The following is an 18,004-nucleotide window of genomic DNA, read 5'->3' as shown; positions in this document are numbered from 1 at the left end:
TTTTTAGGATCATCTATGTTAAAATTCATGGACATTATGTATTGTAAAACTTTAGAAATGATATATCGAGTGATGAAAAAGAATGTTCCACTTTGTATTCTAAGTATGTTTAAACTAAGAGATGGAAAATATGATTTGAGGGGGTCTTATAAGTTTGAAATACCTAAAGTGGAAACCAATGTTAGGTATAGATGTGCCAGTTTTGGGAGTGAAATTATGGAATGGACTTAATGATGAACTGAAGATGTGTTTTTCTTTGTCATTTTTCAGGAAGAATTTAAAAATTGGTATCATTCAAGCTTATGGAAATTTGGTTTGATGAATAACTTTGTGTTGATTTCATTTCTTGATTTATCATTGATTTATTTTCAAACTGTTATATAACTTATTTGTCAATGCTATTTATTTTCTTGGCTAAGGATTTGATTATTCCTATGGGGTAAAGGATAGGATAATTATAAGCCACAGGCTGTATGATTGAGTACTTTTATGTAAAATGATAATCTGTGTTGTTGACCGAAATAAATTTCACTTCACTCTCACACACTGGTGGAGGCAGCTACAGGTGTAGCCACAGCTGCCCTGGGGCGCACTGACAGAGGCGAGGCTGCCGTATCGCGCCATCGGCCCCTCTGGCCAACACCAGTAGGCGGTAGGTGAAGTGTCTTGCCCAAGGACACAATGACCGAGTCTGTCCGAGCCAGGGCTCGAACCGGCAACCTTCCGATTACAAGACGAACTGCCAACACTTGAGCCACGATCGTACCTTATCGTAACTTAAATATACTGCTCCAAAATACAATTAAAAGAACAGTTTTTATCAGAGTACAGTCAGTTAAACTTCTGAGGTAATTACCTGGTCAGTTGAGTACCAAAGGAGTTTATCAGTTTCAGCAGCTTTGGTGTTAATGAAATAATCAGCAGGCATAGTTTTACAGGTGGAGGCCACTGACATTTGTCCCTCCTCATCTTTTCTGACTGTTTTATCAGTATTTCTGCATTTGAATAGGGTGAGCATTGCTACTGGTAGCATGAGGAGATACTTGGACCCTACAGAGGTTGCACGGGTAGTACAACTCCTCTAGGATGGCACATCAATATGTGTCATTGCCAGAAGGTTTGCTGTGTCTCCCAGCACAGTCTCAAGAGCATGGAGGAGAGTCCAGGAGACAGGGAGTTACTCTAGGAGAGTTGGACGGGGCTGTAGAAGCCTTTAACCGATCGGGGGGACTGATATCTCCTCATTTGTGCAAGGACAAAGAAAATGAGCATGTCCAAAGCTCTACAGGATGCCCTCCAGCAGGCCACCAGTGTCAATGTCTCAGACCAAACAATTAGAAATGGATTTCATGATCGTGGCCTGAGGGCCCGACGTCCTCTACTGGGCCCTCTGCTCACTGCCTACCACAGTGCTGCTCATGCTGCACATTATGCTTTACAAATTAAAATGCACAAAAATGATGCAATAAAAGAGAAGGAATAAAACCATTAGACACAAAAACCAACTACAACAACAATGACTAAGGCTGTTAAAACAAAGAGAGGTTTGGGTCAGTGTGTGCTAACCCAAACATGTGTAGATCTAATATGTAGAGGCAGACTCTTCCAGAGTCTGGGACCTGCCACGGAGAAGGCTCTGTTGCCACCAGATTTAAGACTGTGAAATGGATAGCATTCGTTTTGACCTGGACCTCGTGGTTCTTTCTGGAGCTCAGACAGGTAAGAGCAGGCTCGACTGTTCAGTGATTTAAAAACAAAAAGTTAAATTTGGATCCTATGAGGAACAGGAAGCCAGTGTAGAGAGGCCAACACTGGGGTCACAGGCTCCTTCCTTTTAATGCCAGTTAGCAGACGAGCGGCGGCATTTCGGACCAACTGGAGATGATAAAGAGAGGCCTGTGCAGAGAATGGCAGTAATCTTCACATAATGAAGAGATGAATAACACACTGAAAGACATTAGCTGGAAGGTCTGGCTTTACCTTGGCTACCTGTCTCAGATGGAAAAAGCTAGATCGGACTACTGCGCTCACCTGCCTACACAGTTTGAAGGAAGCATCACAGCACACCGAGGTTTTTAACATTTGTCTTACAGTGAAAGGATAAAAGGCTCAACATCAAGAGGGCAGCAGGGCTGCTACAACCCAGAGTTAAGAAAATGTCATTAAAACATTCAAAAGTGCTGTCTCAGTGCTGTGTAGTGATTTAGAACCAAACGGAAACTTTTCAGAGATCTCATTAAGATCAAGGTGAGCCTCCAACTGTAAGCAGATCACTGTCTCTAGAACTTTTGAAAGAAAGGGGAGCTTCAAGATTGGCCTGTAATTAACCAGAACAGTTGGGTCCACAGTGTGATTTTTAAGAAGAGGCTGTTTAAAAAATGATGGGACACAAAGTGTCAATTAATTTCTGGATATAAAGCCCAATTATGTTTAAGGAGGTTTGGGGGGAGACGATCTGATGGGCAGTGTGATTATCTTAGGCGATGAACTACCACGGATCCTTAACTCAGGGAAACAGGCTCAAACTGCTCCAAGACAGCTGAGCACACAGGAGGAACACTGACGATTTTTTTGGCATCTTTTACTGACCAAGTTTCAGCTATTAGGTCTTGTGTCTCGTCACCTACTGCCTCACACATACTAAGCTCCAACATTATTACTTGTACTGATGATATGATTAGGCTTGTGGCTATTTGGTAAACAGAGAGACAGTCCCTAAGTATCTTTATAGAAACATACATCCTATCCTTCTTCCATCTACCTTCAGCACATCTACAATCATGTCTAAGGGTGCACCTATGTTCACTGAACCATGGCTCTGACAATGGCTTAGCGCAGACAGTCTGAGTGGAGTCCAAGATATCAGTGCAGGCTGAAGGACAGATATTAGAACAGTCCTCAAAGTTCTCACAGCTTCCGTTAATTATTCCAGAATCAAGACATGCAACAGAAAACTGAGGCACTCTTAAAGTATCGGGTGTCCAGCTTATCCAGAGAGAAGTGCAGCATTATAGTGAACGTGCACACATCCATCCATTTTTTATAGCATCATGGAACACAAACAGATTCATCAGGCTGTTGCAGTCCGGTTAGGCTTGATCTGCCCTAAATATCAGCAGGATTTCAGTTTTCACATTTCCTGCTGGATGTTAGTGAGCTGTTGTCGTGGTGCTTTGTTTTCAGTTTTTGCTTCCCTTGGCTCATCTGCTGCAGTCTAGTTCACCTGTGATGTGTTCTCCACACTTGTCTTGGCCTTTGTCAGTTTGTCTGTTCACTGTTCCCAGGATTGTCCAAGATTTAAATTCCCTTTGTGAACTTTATGTTTGTACTTGGTATCTTCATCATCAGCCAATAAACAGCTTGCTTTTTGCTGAACGCACCCCACCTCCATGCATCTGCATTTGGGTCCTCCGCACAAACACCTTGTCTGCACGCTGACTTTCCTAATCAAACCTACCATCTTGTAAATGACCGTACATTTGTTGGTTGTAATTTCTGTTGTCTAAAAACTTTAAACTGTCTAATGAATTGTGTCTTTTTCCAATTGTCAGCATTTATATTGACAGTACCTGTTCTAAAGACACTGGAATACTGATGCATTCATCAGAGGATAAATGAGCATGTGTGAGTGTTAGACGTGCTGCTTAGGCACAGCACTGAATGAATTTGTGTCGGGTGGTTAACTGGAGTAGGAAATACCTATATTAGCACCAGTCTATTTACCAGTTTCCTAACAGTGGTTATAACTTTAACAGTTACGCTGATGACACTCAGCTGTACATCTCCGTGTCTCCTGATGACACCAGACCAATGGATGCTCTTTTTAACTGTATCTTGGATATAAGATCTTGGATGGCAGAAAACTTTTTACAGCTTAACCAGGACAAAACTGAAGTTTTAATCGTCGGTCCTGAGGCTCAGAGAGAGAAACTCTTGCCTAAATTAGAGGCATTTTCACTATGTCCTTCGCTACAAGTGAAAAACCTGGGTGTTATTTTTGACTCTGAGCTTGGTTTTATCCCACATATTAAACATGTGACCAAAATTGGATTTTATCATCTAAAAAATATAGCCAGAGTCCGCCCTATTCTCTCTCGGGGCAACACGGAGATGCTGATGCATGCTTTTATTACCAGTCGCATTGATTACTGTAATGCCCTGCTCTCTGGTCTTCCTAAGAAGAATATTTCAACTTTACAACTTTTGCAAAACTCTGCAGCTCGTGTGCTGATGAAGACCAGAGGGCGGGCCCACATTACACCGGTTTTAGAATCGCTGCACTGGCTCCCCGTGTGTTTCAGGATCGATTTTAAAGTTCTTTTATTGGTTTTTAAATGTCTTAATGGTCTTGGGCCTTCTTATCTCTCAGATCTGCTTTTACCATATGAGCCCTTGCGGACCCTGAGGTCCTCTGGTACTGGCCTTTTGATTGTCCCTAAAGTCAGGACACATACTCACGGAGAGGCAGCTTTTCAGTGGTATGGTCCTCGTCTGTGGAACAGCCTGCCGGAGGAGCTCAGGGCCGCAGAGAACGTACATGTTTTTAAGAACAGGCTCAAGACCACCTTTTTAATTTAGCTTTTACTTAGCGTTTATTTATTTTATGCTTATTTATTCTATCCTGTTATTCTATTATTAATTTAGACTTTACCTAATATTTATTGATTTTATTCTTATCCATTTTTTTATCTTCTTACTCTATTTATATTTATATTTATATTGTATCCCGTTCTTATTTATTTTATCATTTTACCCTGTATATATCCTATTGTGGCATATCTCCAGTGTTTCCTCGGAGGGGGCTCTCTGCACCGGGGCTGTGATCGACCGTGGCTGCTGGGGCTCTGGGGGTCCTCTCAGCCTGGCTGGGGGGCTCCTGCGCCTCCCTCCTGCTGTGTGCCCAGCCTGGAGGTCTGTGACCGGCTCCCGGTGCAGACGGCTCCCTGTGATAGTGTTTCCTCACCTGGCTCATATGTGCCCAGCCCAATTTCACTCTCTAAGTGTGTGTGTGTGCGTGTGTGTGTGTGTGTGTGTGTGGGTGGGTGGGGTGGGGGGGGAGATATGTGTGTATTCACATCATTTATGTTAATGAGAGTGTGGGGAGTGAGTTGGAGGGTGGGGTGGGCTGCTTTTAACTATGTAAAGCACTTTGTGTTACATTTTTTGTATGAAAAGTGCTTTATAAATAAAGATTGATTGATTGATTGATTGATTGATTGATTGATTATAATTGCAGCTGAGAAAATCAGAGATTTTGATTTTTCTGATATTTATAGTAGTCTCATATTTCCTCTGTAAATGTGGAGTTTCATGGTCAGTCAGAGTCTGCATATTTCTTGGCATTAATACCTGAAATTGTAGCCAGGTGAGACAGTGTTGTTCTGTGACATAGCATCCAGTCGGGTGAATGAGTACGAGGGGTTACAGTGGTCATCCGACTTGTCCAGATCGCACATCCAGCCGATCTTTATTCCAATCACTCCTCCCTGACAGAAGTACATACAGGCTTTATTGTGTAAGTGACACAATCACTTCAGGTCCAGTCTTGCTACTTTGACACATGTAAACGACTTCCTTTTCAGTCACTGGGTTAGTTCAGCTGACTCCCTGCAGCACCTGTGGGCAACGACCTGGTAGCAGCTCCTCCAAGAACTACTTTTAAGGTCTGCTTTCTGTTTGCATTTGCACTATGAAACTATGAAGCCTCTTAAAGACTATTCACTACCAAACAGGTTGGAGGCTGACTTGTGGTTCCTAGAGTTTCTAAAAGTTAAATGGGAGGCAGACCTGTTAGCTATGAGGCTCTTCTCCTGTGGAACAAGCTTTCAGTTTGTGTTCAGGAGAGAGTCCCTCATCTGCTTCTAAAATTAGGCTTTATTAAGTTTTTTCTTTATAAAGCTTATAGTTAGGGCTGCATAAAACTGAAGTAAAGCAATAGCTAACCAGCACTCGTAAGTCAGTTTCCATCCTGGTAAAATCCCACCAAAACCAGTGGACACCCCCCCCCCCCCCACACACACACACACACACACACACACACACACACACAGGCTTGGTCTGTACATGTTCTGCCAGATTAGTGAAGTTCTGCTGGGCGTAGCGGACGACATCTCCCACTCTGAAGATCGGGCAGTAGGTGTTGTTGACCATGTCAAAGTTACACTCACTGATATATTTTTTCGTGATGTTAGGAAGGAAGTTCCCTCTGCCAACAAACACATCAATATGTCAGCCTTAAATATGACAATCATTCTAACAGTAAGATTTAATCATTTCTGGGCTCGACACTAACTTTTGTGGCACCTGCCCTTTGGACAAGTACATTTCCTCTCAGTTGGCCTGGTACAAAGTCCTTTGTCTTAAATGAAAATGTCTAAAATATTACTGCATGTTGTGGTTTGCAAATGACTTCAGTAATGTCACCAAATGATCACCAAAAAGTACATGCTACAGCTGTGCATAATGGCCACATGCCAAAGCGTCTCTGAACTATAATTGTGCCATTTTCAGATTGACTTTTACAAAAGTATAATTGTGGCTTAACTCTGAACAGATACAGTGACATGAAAAAGTATTTGCCCCCTTTCTTATTTTCAAGTTGCTTCATATTTGTCACACTTGCATGTTTCGGATCATCAAAAAATGTAATATTAGACAAACATAACTTGACTGAATACAAAATGTGTTGTTTAAGTCATGATTTTATTAATCGGAGGATAAATGTTGTTCGATTATGTACTACTGTGGTTAACCGCTTCTTTTGGAAAGCAGAGTTCACTTTGTTCGACTCAAATCTGATTAAAGCCAGAACTGTTGATTCAAGAAATTACCTGATTACCTGTCTAACAAAGTGAAGTAGCCTAAGAGTTCTCAAACAGCAGCATGCCAGTACCTAAAGAAACAGCTCAGAATCAAAGTCATTGATATCTGTCAGTGTGGAAAGGGTTACAAAGCAATTTTCAAGGGGTGGTGCAAAGATTGTATTTCTTTTGGAAGGTTTGCATCCCATTAAAGGTTTGGTATGATGTGCATTTTGTAAAATACACATCAAACATAGTGGTGATGGTGGTGTGATGGTCTGGTCACTACCAAAAAGTCCTGAAGCAGACTATTCAGCCAACAAGCTGTGCACTCGGTGCAAGCAGGACATCCAAAACACACCAGGAAGTCATTCTCTGAACACCAAGTCAAATTCCCGACTTCTGCCAGATTGAGATGCTTTAGTGTGACCAGTTATCACAAACTCTTCATTCCAAGCCTTGCTGCCAACGTAGCAAAACCAGTTATTAGGTTTAGTGGGCGATTTTCTCCACACAGGCCAGTTTTGAACGGTTTTGTTACATTTATAAAAGAAACAATCATTAAAAACCTCATTTTGTATTCACACAAGTTATCTTTGGCTAATATAAAATGTGTCTGATGATCTGAGACGTGACAAGTATGCACAAAGATGGAGACTCCTCCTGTAGCACACACTTCTCTGTGATAACGACATAACAGCTTTCAACTGAATTAGCCAGTGTGTCTCATCCTGTCAGAGCAGGCTGCCGTTGCTCAGTCTGGTGCTTGGCTAACATTACACTTTACATTGAAGCATGAGTGAAACAGTGAATTACACAGATGCTAATGCTAGCTAATTAATGTCACCTGTTGGGGTTTCATCCCTGCAAAAACAGCAGAACCCTTTCCTGCTCAGTGAAACTGATCTCTCCATCTATTCACAGTCCTTAATTTTCCCTTTAAATTGGCGGTACTGTGCAGTTATATCAACACTGATTCATATTCATTTTGCATCCTTGGCTTGAATGCAGAGCTGACAGTGTTTTGCATTGAATGCTTTGCAAATGTCAACTCCAGTGTTAGTGCCAGTGCATTCAGAGTGACAGTTATCGGGGATAAAGCGTTCTCTTCACAACTCAGTAGTCTGAATATAACATTTCTTCATTAAAGTGAGCAATAATGTGAAAACAGAATAATTTGTCCTTGTTAAACAAACAAACAGATGTTCCAGACGAGCCTTAATGTCAACATATAAGGGTGTGTGATACTTGGTGTAGTTGAAGGTCGGGAAGCGGATGCTGTTTTTGATGAAGATGGTGAAATTTTCTGTTTCCATCATTGGTGTGCTGCATAGGGGAGAACAGACAAACATGAAAACGTCACACAGAGTCACAGGAAAGACAGAATTTACTTAACATATATTTAATTAAAAAATGCACCGACTGACTGCCGGGGACGAGAACCGGACGATGTTCTCGGCTGGTGACCGGCTCGCTTGTATCATGCTTGTCCAATTATTAGCTCATCCATTTCATGCATGCACAGCACCCACACAGCAGCCCATGCAAATAGCCGTGCACGCACTGATATGTCCTTAGTGTGGAAGCTCTTCACTGTGAGTGAAGATGCACAGACCAAAGTAAAATGCAGGGGAACCACTGTGATAATGTTCATAAGAACAAACCTAATCAGATATTATACTCATGCAGCTGAACATGGTTATTTTAATTGCTAAAAAATGCAAAGTGGCTAAAACTAAAGCTGGAGCTTGAAGCCAGCCACAGGCTAGCACAAATAATCAATAAGATAAAGCAGGTGTGGGGAACTCCAAGCCTCAGGTGTGCCGTCCCAGGGGGACATCTAAAACCTGCAGGACAGTGGATTGCCCCGCCCCTGAGATAAAGGATCCAGTTATGAGGAAAATGAAAGACATGAATGAAAAAGAGAAACAGGTATCTTTTAAGGCATCTTGTAGGTATGTGATACAAATGTTGCTACATAAATCTGCTGCAACTGCTTTTGTTGGGTGAGGTAAAATAAGACGGATGAAAGCAGAAAAATCTATAACCTGCTGCAGTTTGGCAAAGTTGTAATTCTAATCATTACTTTAGCTATGAAAATAATACCTTACACTAAAGATAAGCATATTTCCTTCTAGTTATTAGAAAGAAAACCAGTATAAACACAAACTGGTTGGTCACACTAACAAAAACGTTGGAAAACAGAATCGGCCAACAAAACTCTGCATTTCTATAAAAATAAAGCTAGAAAAATATAATACACAAAACTGCAGTTTAATAGTGTTACAGACACTACAGTAGGGGTGCTGAAATATTTTTTTTAAAAGTCTATTTTCCCTCCTCGTTTACACTGGTGGACCAAAGTTAGTGATTTATAAAACTTGTCTCTGATTCTGTTCATCTGGATGTTTGAGAAACGTTTCATCTTCAGTCTCAGCTGACTGCAGGTTTCCAACCTTATAAACGGGACATTTGCATGATGACTGAAACTAGCAGCACTGAAGGAACAATGGGCTGGGAGGTCAGTTTCAACACTGACCAGTGAGCATTGGTCTCACTGGTCATGGATCATAGTGTTGCAGAATTGTTCTTGCTATCAGGATAACTGTGACCTCTCACGGTTGATCTGATATCCTCGTGTTGGTGTTGTTCCCAGATCATCATACTAAATGTTGTTCCAGGATCAACATTGCAAGTGACCAATCAGAATGTTGTGACGTCATACCTTTGCGACTTCGGGAAAAACCGGCGTAAAACAAAAAACTGTACTTAAGCTGCGTGAAACCGCCTCTGTCCGCCGATCAATGGACCCTGACCCTAACCCTAACCGTAACCCTTTAATAAACAGTAAGCAGAATTAATATTGTCCTTGCAACATTGGAATTTCATAAATTCACGAATGGCTTGGCGCGCAAAGGAATAACGTCACAACAATGTGATTGGTCACTTGCAATGTTGAACCTGGAACAACATTTTCATGATGGTCTGGGAACAACACCAACACGAGGATATCAGATCATCCGACCTCTCACACTGTCAGTGTTTTTATAAGTGTCGCGCTGACCTAGTAGGTGTGGCTGTTATTCCTCTTTTCCTCCTCCTGCCCTCTACCTGTTCGGTGCTGCTGCTTACCCATGGCCGCTGATTAGACCTTGGGTGCAATCAACAACTAAGCACGGCCTGGTGTGCGCCGCCCTGCCAGGTGAGCCACATTAGAGCAATCAAGGGTGGGCGTGCCGAGTAAACCTTTAAATGCATGCAGCAGTCATTTGACCCGGGTGCAACATACTGAGAGGACGGCAAACAAAGCACTTTTCCACTGTGAGGAAGACTTTGAACAAGACAGGCTATCGGTAAGCTCTTGAGTTCACATTTTGCTTTTGCAGATGTATCTGGGACTATGGAAGCTCAGTTGTGCAAATGTTTTACGCTTAGGGAAATAGTTGCTGCATTTAAGTTTAATTATATTGACAAAAATGAATGTTTAAGTTTGAATAAATTGTTTGTGCAGTTAGTGTTCCCACATATTTATGTTAATTAATATTAAAAATAGTTACCCCAAATCCTTGGGTGGATCGTAAAACTAGTGAATAAATGTTTGGTTTTGATTTAAAGAAAATAATTCTTTGTAAAGAAAATCCTTAGTTAAAGTCTATTAAAATGTTTGTGAACGCTAAAATGTATACTTTAAAATACAATTGTTTATAAAAAAGTGTTAAATGCAAAGAAGACACATTGTGTATATTTATTTAAGAACCACAGTTAAATTAACACAGTTAACCACATGGTAAATGGCTTTACTGAAGTGTATTTTGTTATTTCATCTGTCTTCTGTGTAATTTATCTGAATGGTTAATGAAATGTTCTTTATTTTTGTGTTGAAAGGTTTTTTACCTGCTGCTACCTACCAGCTATCAAACTAGTTGGTCTAAATAAAGTTGAGTGAAATTCAAAGTCTGGTCTTTTTCAAGTGTGGACACCTCACAGTCAGAGGAACACTTGACAGTAAAAAACCGGCCTGGCCAGTAGAGAAACCGGCCTTGACCAGTGAAGACTCCACAAAAGCTCACCACAAAGACGGAGAAGACTCCACCTGGGGGCCTGGAGGAAATTGCACACCGTTTGCCTGTCCAATCAACAACCGAGAAAACAGCATGGCTGAGTCCAAGTCACTCGAAGAGCTGAAAATAGAGCGAACCACTGCAAAGAGACTGTTTTCCAGACTCACCAACCATATAATAAGGACCCACATGGATATGTCTGTAGAGGAGCTGCAGGATTCCTTCAAGAGACTCACAGTAGAGGGCTCCAAAGTGATTGACGCGAACGAGGAGCTTGAGGCCGCCTACATCACGCAGTGTGAAGCAGAGGGCACACCGGAGCTGATGGGCCAACAGAGAGCAGACGTCGAAAAAACGGAGAAAGAATGTGAGCAGAAGTTGAAGGAGGTGAAGCACCTGATTAGAGAGACACTGTGGACATCATATGGTGAAAAAGAACTGACCCTTGCTCTAAAATCAGCAGAAATGGCGTGTGAGAACGTCACATCCACTCAGCCTGATACACCGCTGGAGGCATATGATTTTATGCTCCACCATCTAGAAGAACTGGTGAAGAAAGCTAAGCAGGCACACCAGACATGGAACCGCTGGGCTCCACCTGCTGAGAGGCGAGATTGTGATCGTCGACTGATGGAGCTCCAAACCTGCCTTCCAAAGCTGGTGTCAGGGAAGGCAGTCCTGATCAAAGCAGAGAGGATTAAAAGAGATGCCGACCAAGCAGTTGTCACAGTCCGCAACGCAGCCTCGGTCGCAGCCATAAAATTGAAAGCCACAGCTTTACCAAAGTTCACCGGCAGCCAGCGTGAGTTCTACAGATGGCGGAAGGAATGGGAGGCTCTGCAAAAGCAAGGTGAACCAACCGGGTCCGTGGAAGTAAAGAAATTCCAACTTCTCGATAGCCTCGATGATAAAGTGGCCAAAGATCTGCGCCTGTCCACATACACCTCAGCCGATGAGATCTTCAGAGTCCTCGAGAACCGCTATGGAAATCAAGCCACCATCGCCATTGAAATCATTGAGGAGCTTCAAGCTATCCCTCCTGTCCGTAGCAACCAGCCTAGAAGAATTATAGAGCTTATCCACGCAGTTGAAAAGGCCCTCTATGATTTGAGTGAGCTGGATGAAGCAAATGCCATAAAGAACCTCTTAGTAATAAAGTCTATTGAAAGCAAGCTGCCTGAGTCCCTAAAGAAAGACTGGCTTACCCACGCTGCTGATCCAAAGAATGCTGTGACTCATCAGAACCGGTTTGACAAGCTGCTCGCATACCTCCAATCTCAAGAGTCCATCTACGAGCAGTTAGACCAGCTGAGAGACATCGACCCTGCCAAGGAGAGAATAAAGTTCCCAGTAAAGTACGCCCGTACCAAGTCAGTTAAATCCAGTACTGATCCAGCAGGCTGCATCATCTGTGGGGACCCAAAGCACAAGAGAAAGCTCTACATCTGCAGACGGTTTCGAACCAACACAAAGTTACAGGAGAAAGAGGATGCAGTGCAGCAACTTGGAGCCTGCAAGAGATGCCTCGAGATCCACGATGAACCCTGCAGAAAGACTACTTACCTGTGTGGAAAACCAGAGTGCAAAGACCAGCATCATTACCTTCTTTGTCCCTTGCCACGACCCTTATCACAAAGGCCCAAGTCTGGTCCGGCGAGAGCTGAGGGGAGGAGGTATACAGAGGTTCAAGAAGAGTTCATCTCTAAACTATCGCCAGAGCTAGCGCAGGAGTGTCGGAAAGCTTTCTGCAACGTCTCATCACGAGCCTTCAACTCCATGGCAGCAGAGAGAGGTCTACTGGAGGAGACTGGTCTAAAAGAGTACCCTGTGATCCTGATGCTCCTTGACGTCATCGCCAATGATGGGCAGAGAATTGGGACACTAATTGATCTAGCATCTGACACAAACTACATAACCCATAAAGCCGCAAGTAAGCTCAACCTTCGCAGTGAAGACGTCATGCTTGTCATCCAGGGTATCGGAGGTATGAAGGTGTCTGTGGCAACCAAGCGCTACCTTCTCAAGATCCGTGTCAACACCTCAAGAGGAACTTTAAAGCCTCACCAGTTAGTTTGCTATGGTCTTGACAAGATTGCTGAAGTGACAAGACATGTTCCACCTCAAAAGCTACAGAAGATCTTCCCTGACATCCCTCCCCAAGACCTCATCAGACCCAGAGAGATCCAGCTTCTAATCAGCCATAAAGAAGGCCAGCTGGTGCCCCAAAAGATCCGTTCCATCGGTGACCTGGTTCTCTGGGACGGTCCACTTGGCAAAACAATCGGGGGCACGCACCCAGACCTCTTTGAGGAAGTCACTTTGATGGCCCACACCTCCAAAACTCACTTCGCAAGATCAATGAGAGCTGCTGCACTCAAGTACCAAGAGTTCACTAAAGACCTAGCTTCCTGTCAGCACCCTGATCACCCTGAGACTCTATCCACCACAGCTACCAGCAGCAGAGACTTTCTGAAGTGGTGGAGGTGGGAAAGCATCGGAGCCGCTTGCCAGCCGAGATGTGGAGGGTGTCGTTGTGGGAGCTGCCAGCCAGGGGGTAAAGAAATGACGCTTGCAGAAGAGAGGGAGATGGAGATCGTGAGAAATGGCCTGACTTACTCAACTGGAGATGCCCACAACAGTGAACCGCATTGGCATGCTAAATACCCATGGGTAGAAGATCCAGCAACCTTGCCAAATAACAGGAAAGCAGTAGAAGCAACATTCATCAGAACCGAGATGAAGCTATCTAAAGAACCTGAATGGAAGAAGGCCTATGCTGCACAAGTTCATGAGATGGTAAACCGCAGAGCTGCAGTGAAGCTGTCCAAAGAAGTCCTGCAGAGTTGGACTGGGCCAGTATGGTATATAAGCCACCTCATCGCGCCAAATCCACACTCTGTCTCTACCCCAGTGAGGTTGGTGTGGAACAGCAGCCAGAAGTACAGAGGCCTCAGCCTGAATGACATCCTCATCAAAGGTCCTGATGTCCTGAACCCGATAAGAGCTGTCCTGCTGAGGTTCCGAGCTGGTGTCTACGCCGCCCTTGGTGACGTCCGCAAGATGTACAACTCCGTCTGGCTGGAAGATCGAGAAGTCCACTTGCACAGATTCTTGTGGCGTGACACAGAAGATGCTGACATAGAAGACTATGCCATAACAAGAGTCAACATTGGAGACAAACCTGCTGGTTGCATAGCCCAAGTCGCCATGAGAGAAACTGCAAACCTACCTTCATTCAGTCACTTCACAGAGGAGAAACGTGTGCTGGAAGAAGATGCTTATGTCGATGACATCCTGACATCACACAATGACCTCGACCATTTGAGACGCCTAACAGCCAACATCGAGCACATCCTGAGAGCTGGAGGATTCTACATGAAGCCTTGGGTCTACTCCAGTCAAAGTGGGAGGGAGGAGTCAAAGACAGAGTTGCCTCGATCAGAGCCAAAGACTATGATCCTGCCAAACCAGCTGACGGAAGATGACAACAAAGCCCTTGGCCTTGGCTACACCATCAATGATGACAAGCTTCATGTCATGGTCGCAGTGAACTTCTCAAAGAAAAGGAGGAAAATGCGCCTTGGTCAAGACCTGCTCAGAGAAGAAGTCAGAGAGCAAACACCTGATCCACTCACCAGGCGAGAACTGCTAAGCCAAGTCTCCGGCCTATACGACCCACTCGGTCTAGTGACTCCCGTCAAACAAAAGGGTGCCATCCTGGTAAGGAGAGCTTTCCAAGAAGCAAAAGTAAAGCACTGCCTCGAAGACACATGGGACGCAGCCTTGTCTGAAGGTCTCCGAGAAGACGCTATAAAGCTTCTGGAAGAGTATGCTGACCTGAAGAAACTGCATTTCACTAGAGCCCTGACTCCACCAGATCCTTGTGCAGAGCCCAGTGCCATCACGTTCTCTGATGGCAGTGAACATGCATATGGTGCAGTGATGTACCTTCGCTGGAGCTGCAGCCATAGTGTCATTGTGAGACTAGTAGAGTCCAAAGCCAAACTGACGCCTCTCAATCACAAAGGCGATCCTGTTAAAGCAGAGATGTGTGGCGCAGTCTTTGCTGCCCGTCTGAAGACCTACTTCCAGAGACACTGCAGAATCCAGGTCAAAAAATGGTACCACCTCGTTGACAGCCAGACCGTCTTGGGTGCAATCCAGCGTGAGAGCTACGGTTTCCAGACCTTCTTCGCAAACCGCGTTGGTGAAATCCAGAGTAGCACTGATGCCCAGGATTGGTGGTGGATTCCTGAGTCAGCAAACATTGCAGACATCCTCACCAGAGGGGCCAGTCCAAATGCCCTAACCGAGGACTCCGAGTGGCAGTCGGGTCCAAAGTTTCTCCAACTTCCTGAAGATGAGTGGCTGAAGAAATCCGCCGGAGAAGTCGCTGCCCAAGCTCGAGAAACGGTCACAAAGCTACAGAAAAAGACTTTTGTTGCGGTCCTTACCAGAATGCACATCAAGGCGGCTCAGGACTCAGTACACGTAGAGTCGAGAAGACCACGAGGAGTAGCAACCCAACAGCTAATCGACGAAAGGCGATTCAGCAACCTGAGAAGGCTGATTGGGACCGTGGCGTGGGTCTGGAGGGTTGCCAAAAAGTTCATGAGATCAAAGACCAGAGACCAAGAAAAGTGGGAGGTAGTACCATCTTCGGGTGTCCTCACAGTCTGCGAGAGACAAGATGCTTTTCGAGACCTTTGCCTAGCAGCACAAGAGGGCGTCAACTTCCCAAGCACCACAACAGACAGACTAGTCATTTACAGAGACCAAACAAGTGGACTTCTAGTTTGTGGTGGCAGAATCCAAACCTTCAAAAAAGACCGCAAAGCCGTTCCCCTTCTACCATTCCAAGCCTGGCTATCCACCCTCCTTGCCAGAGAAGCACACAGCGAGGGACATGGCGGAGTGGCAGAAACCTTACTGCGGATGAGAATGAAGGCTTGGGTTGTCAGAGGAAGAATTATTGCCCAAAAGGTCGTTGACCAGTGCATCATCTGCAAGAAGGCAAAGGCAAGAACCTGCAAGCAAGTAATGGGGGACTTACCTGAAGAGAGGTCAAATCCTGCTGCACCATTCGAATTTACATCTGTTGACCTGTTTGGACCCTATCATGTGAGGGATGATGTCAAGAGAAGAGTGACTATGAAAGTTTGGGGAGTTGTGTTTTGCTGTATGGCAAGCCGAGCCATTCATGTCGAACTAGCGAGCACACTATCAACAGAGAGCTTCCTGCTTGCCTACCAGAGGTTCACTTCTGTCCGAGGCCATCCCCGAAAAATCTGGTCAGATCCTGGTACAAACTTTGTCGGCGCCAAACCTGTCTTGGAAGAAATGTATGCTTACCTGAGACGACAAAACAAGGAGTCGCTTGAAGAATACTCTGCCAAAAATGAGACCATCTGGGCATGGAAGATTCTTCCCGCTGACTCACCTCACCGAAATGGGGCCGCCGAAGCTGCTGTCAGAGTTATCAAGAGAGCCCTCCATACTCTCGGCAATACAGAGGCTCTTACCTTTAGTGAGTTTCTGACAGCACTCCAGCTAGCCGCCAACCTTGCAAATGAGAGACCCATTGATGCCAGAATTCAGAGCCGAGAAGATCGCATTGACTACATCACGCCGAATAATCTGTTGCTTGGTCGAGCCACACAAAGTGGGGACTTCAAAACTGTCGACTTCACAAATTATCCTTTCAAAAGGCTGAAGGAAATACAAACCATAGTCAACAACTTCTGGAGGTCCTGGAGCCAACTCGCTGGACCAAACCTGTTCATCCGCAGTAAATGGCATACTGCAGAGAGAAACATTGCTGTTGGAGACATAGTTTGGCTCTGCGACCAAAATGCCCTTAGAGGGCAGTTCAGACTCGCAAAAGTCATTAGCGTGAATCCTGATTCCAAAGGGATCGTTCGAGATGTGCATGTGAGGGTCTCTCCAAGTTCCAGCATTGCGATCAAGAGTCCAAAACCCGCTACCACAAGTCCTGAGCTGGGCACCACCTTACATCGGGACATCCGGCGTCTTGTGGTCCTTTTACCGGTGGAAGATCAAGGGACCAGCCCACCTGAGTGCGATCTTTCCAGACAGTGCTGAGCAAAGATCGAGTGGGAGGTGTCGCGCTGACCTAGTAGGTGTGGCTGTTATTCCTCTTTTCCTCCTCCTGCCCTCTACCTGTTCGGTGCTGCTGCTTACCCATGGCCGCTGATTAGACCTTGGGTGCAATCAACAACTAAGCACGGCCTGGTGTGCGCCGCCCTGCCAGGTGAGCCACATTAGAGCAATCAAGGGTGGGCGTGCCGAGTAAACCTTTAAATGCATGCAGCAGTCATTTGACCCGGGTGCAACATACTGAGAGGACGGCAAACAAAGCACTTTTCCACTGTGAGGAAGACTTTGAACAAGACAGGCTATCGGTAAGCTCTTGAGTTCACATTTTGCTTTTGCAGATGTATCTGGGACTATGGAAGCTCAGTTGTGCAAATGTTTTACGCTTAGGGAAATAGTTGCTGCATTTAAGTTTAATTATATTGACAAAAATGAATGTTTAAGTTTGAATAAATTGTTTGTGCAGTTAGTGTTCCCACATATTTATGTTAATTAATATTAAAAATAGTTACCCCAAATCCTTGGGTGGATCGTAAAACTAGTGAATAAATGTTTGGTTTTGATTTAAAGAAAATAATTCTTTGTAAAGAAAATCCTTAGTTAAAGTCTATTAAAATGTTTGTGAACGCTAAAATGTATACTTTAAAATACAATTGTTTATAAAAAAGTGTTAAATGCAAAGAAGACACATTGTGTATATTTATTTAAGAACCACAGTTAAATTAACACAGTTAACCACATGGTAAATGGCTTTACTGAAGTGTATTTTGTTATTTCATCTGTCTTCTGTGTAATTTATCTGAATGGTTAATGAAATGTTCTTTATTTTTGTGTTGAAAGGTTTTTTACCTGCTGCTACCTACCAGCTATCAAACTAGTTGGTCTAAATAAAGTTGAGTGAAATTCAAAGTCTGGTCTTTTTCAAGTGTGGACACCTCACAGTCAGAGGAACACTTGACAATAAGCATAGCAGTCAGAGCGGGTGTACGCCTACCAGCTCACTGTGTCTTTGGTGTTTCGCTAGCTTAG

At 44.2% G+C, this 18,004-nt stretch overlaps 1 protein-coding gene across 2 annotated transcripts in view; it reads right to left on the bottom strand.

Moving 5' to 3' along the window:
* The window catches only part of p2rx3b (purinergic receptor P2X, ligand-gated ion channel, 3b), a 46,415-nt gene that overhangs the window by 13,551 nt on the left and 14,860 nt on the right, over positions 1–18,004 (bottom strand). For both annotated transcript variants that reach the window (XM_085458357.1, XM_085458358.1), the window contains exons 6-8: positions 8,049–8,126; positions 6,064–6,205; positions 5,350–5,486 (exon numbers count right to left, since the gene is read on the bottom strand). In XM_085458357.1, coding sequence (XP_085314483.1) covers positions 5,350–5,486; positions 6,064–6,205; positions 8,049–8,126 — 357 coding nt within the window. The remainder of the gene's footprint in view (positions 1–5,349; positions 5,487–6,063; positions 6,206–8,048; positions 8,127–18,004) is intronic.

The sequence above is a fragment of the Copadichromis virginalis genome, linkage group LG6 (assembly GCF_057382275.1).
Source record: "Copadichromis virginalis isolate Kocher_CV1m ecotype Utaka linkage group LG6, C_Virginalis_male_GT1.1, whole genome shotgun sequence".
NCBI classification, from domain to species: Eukaryota; Metazoa; Chordata; class Actinopteri; order Cichliformes; family Cichlidae; genus Copadichromis; species Copadichromis virginalis.
This window is presented reverse-complemented; position numbering and strand designations above follow the sequence as displayed.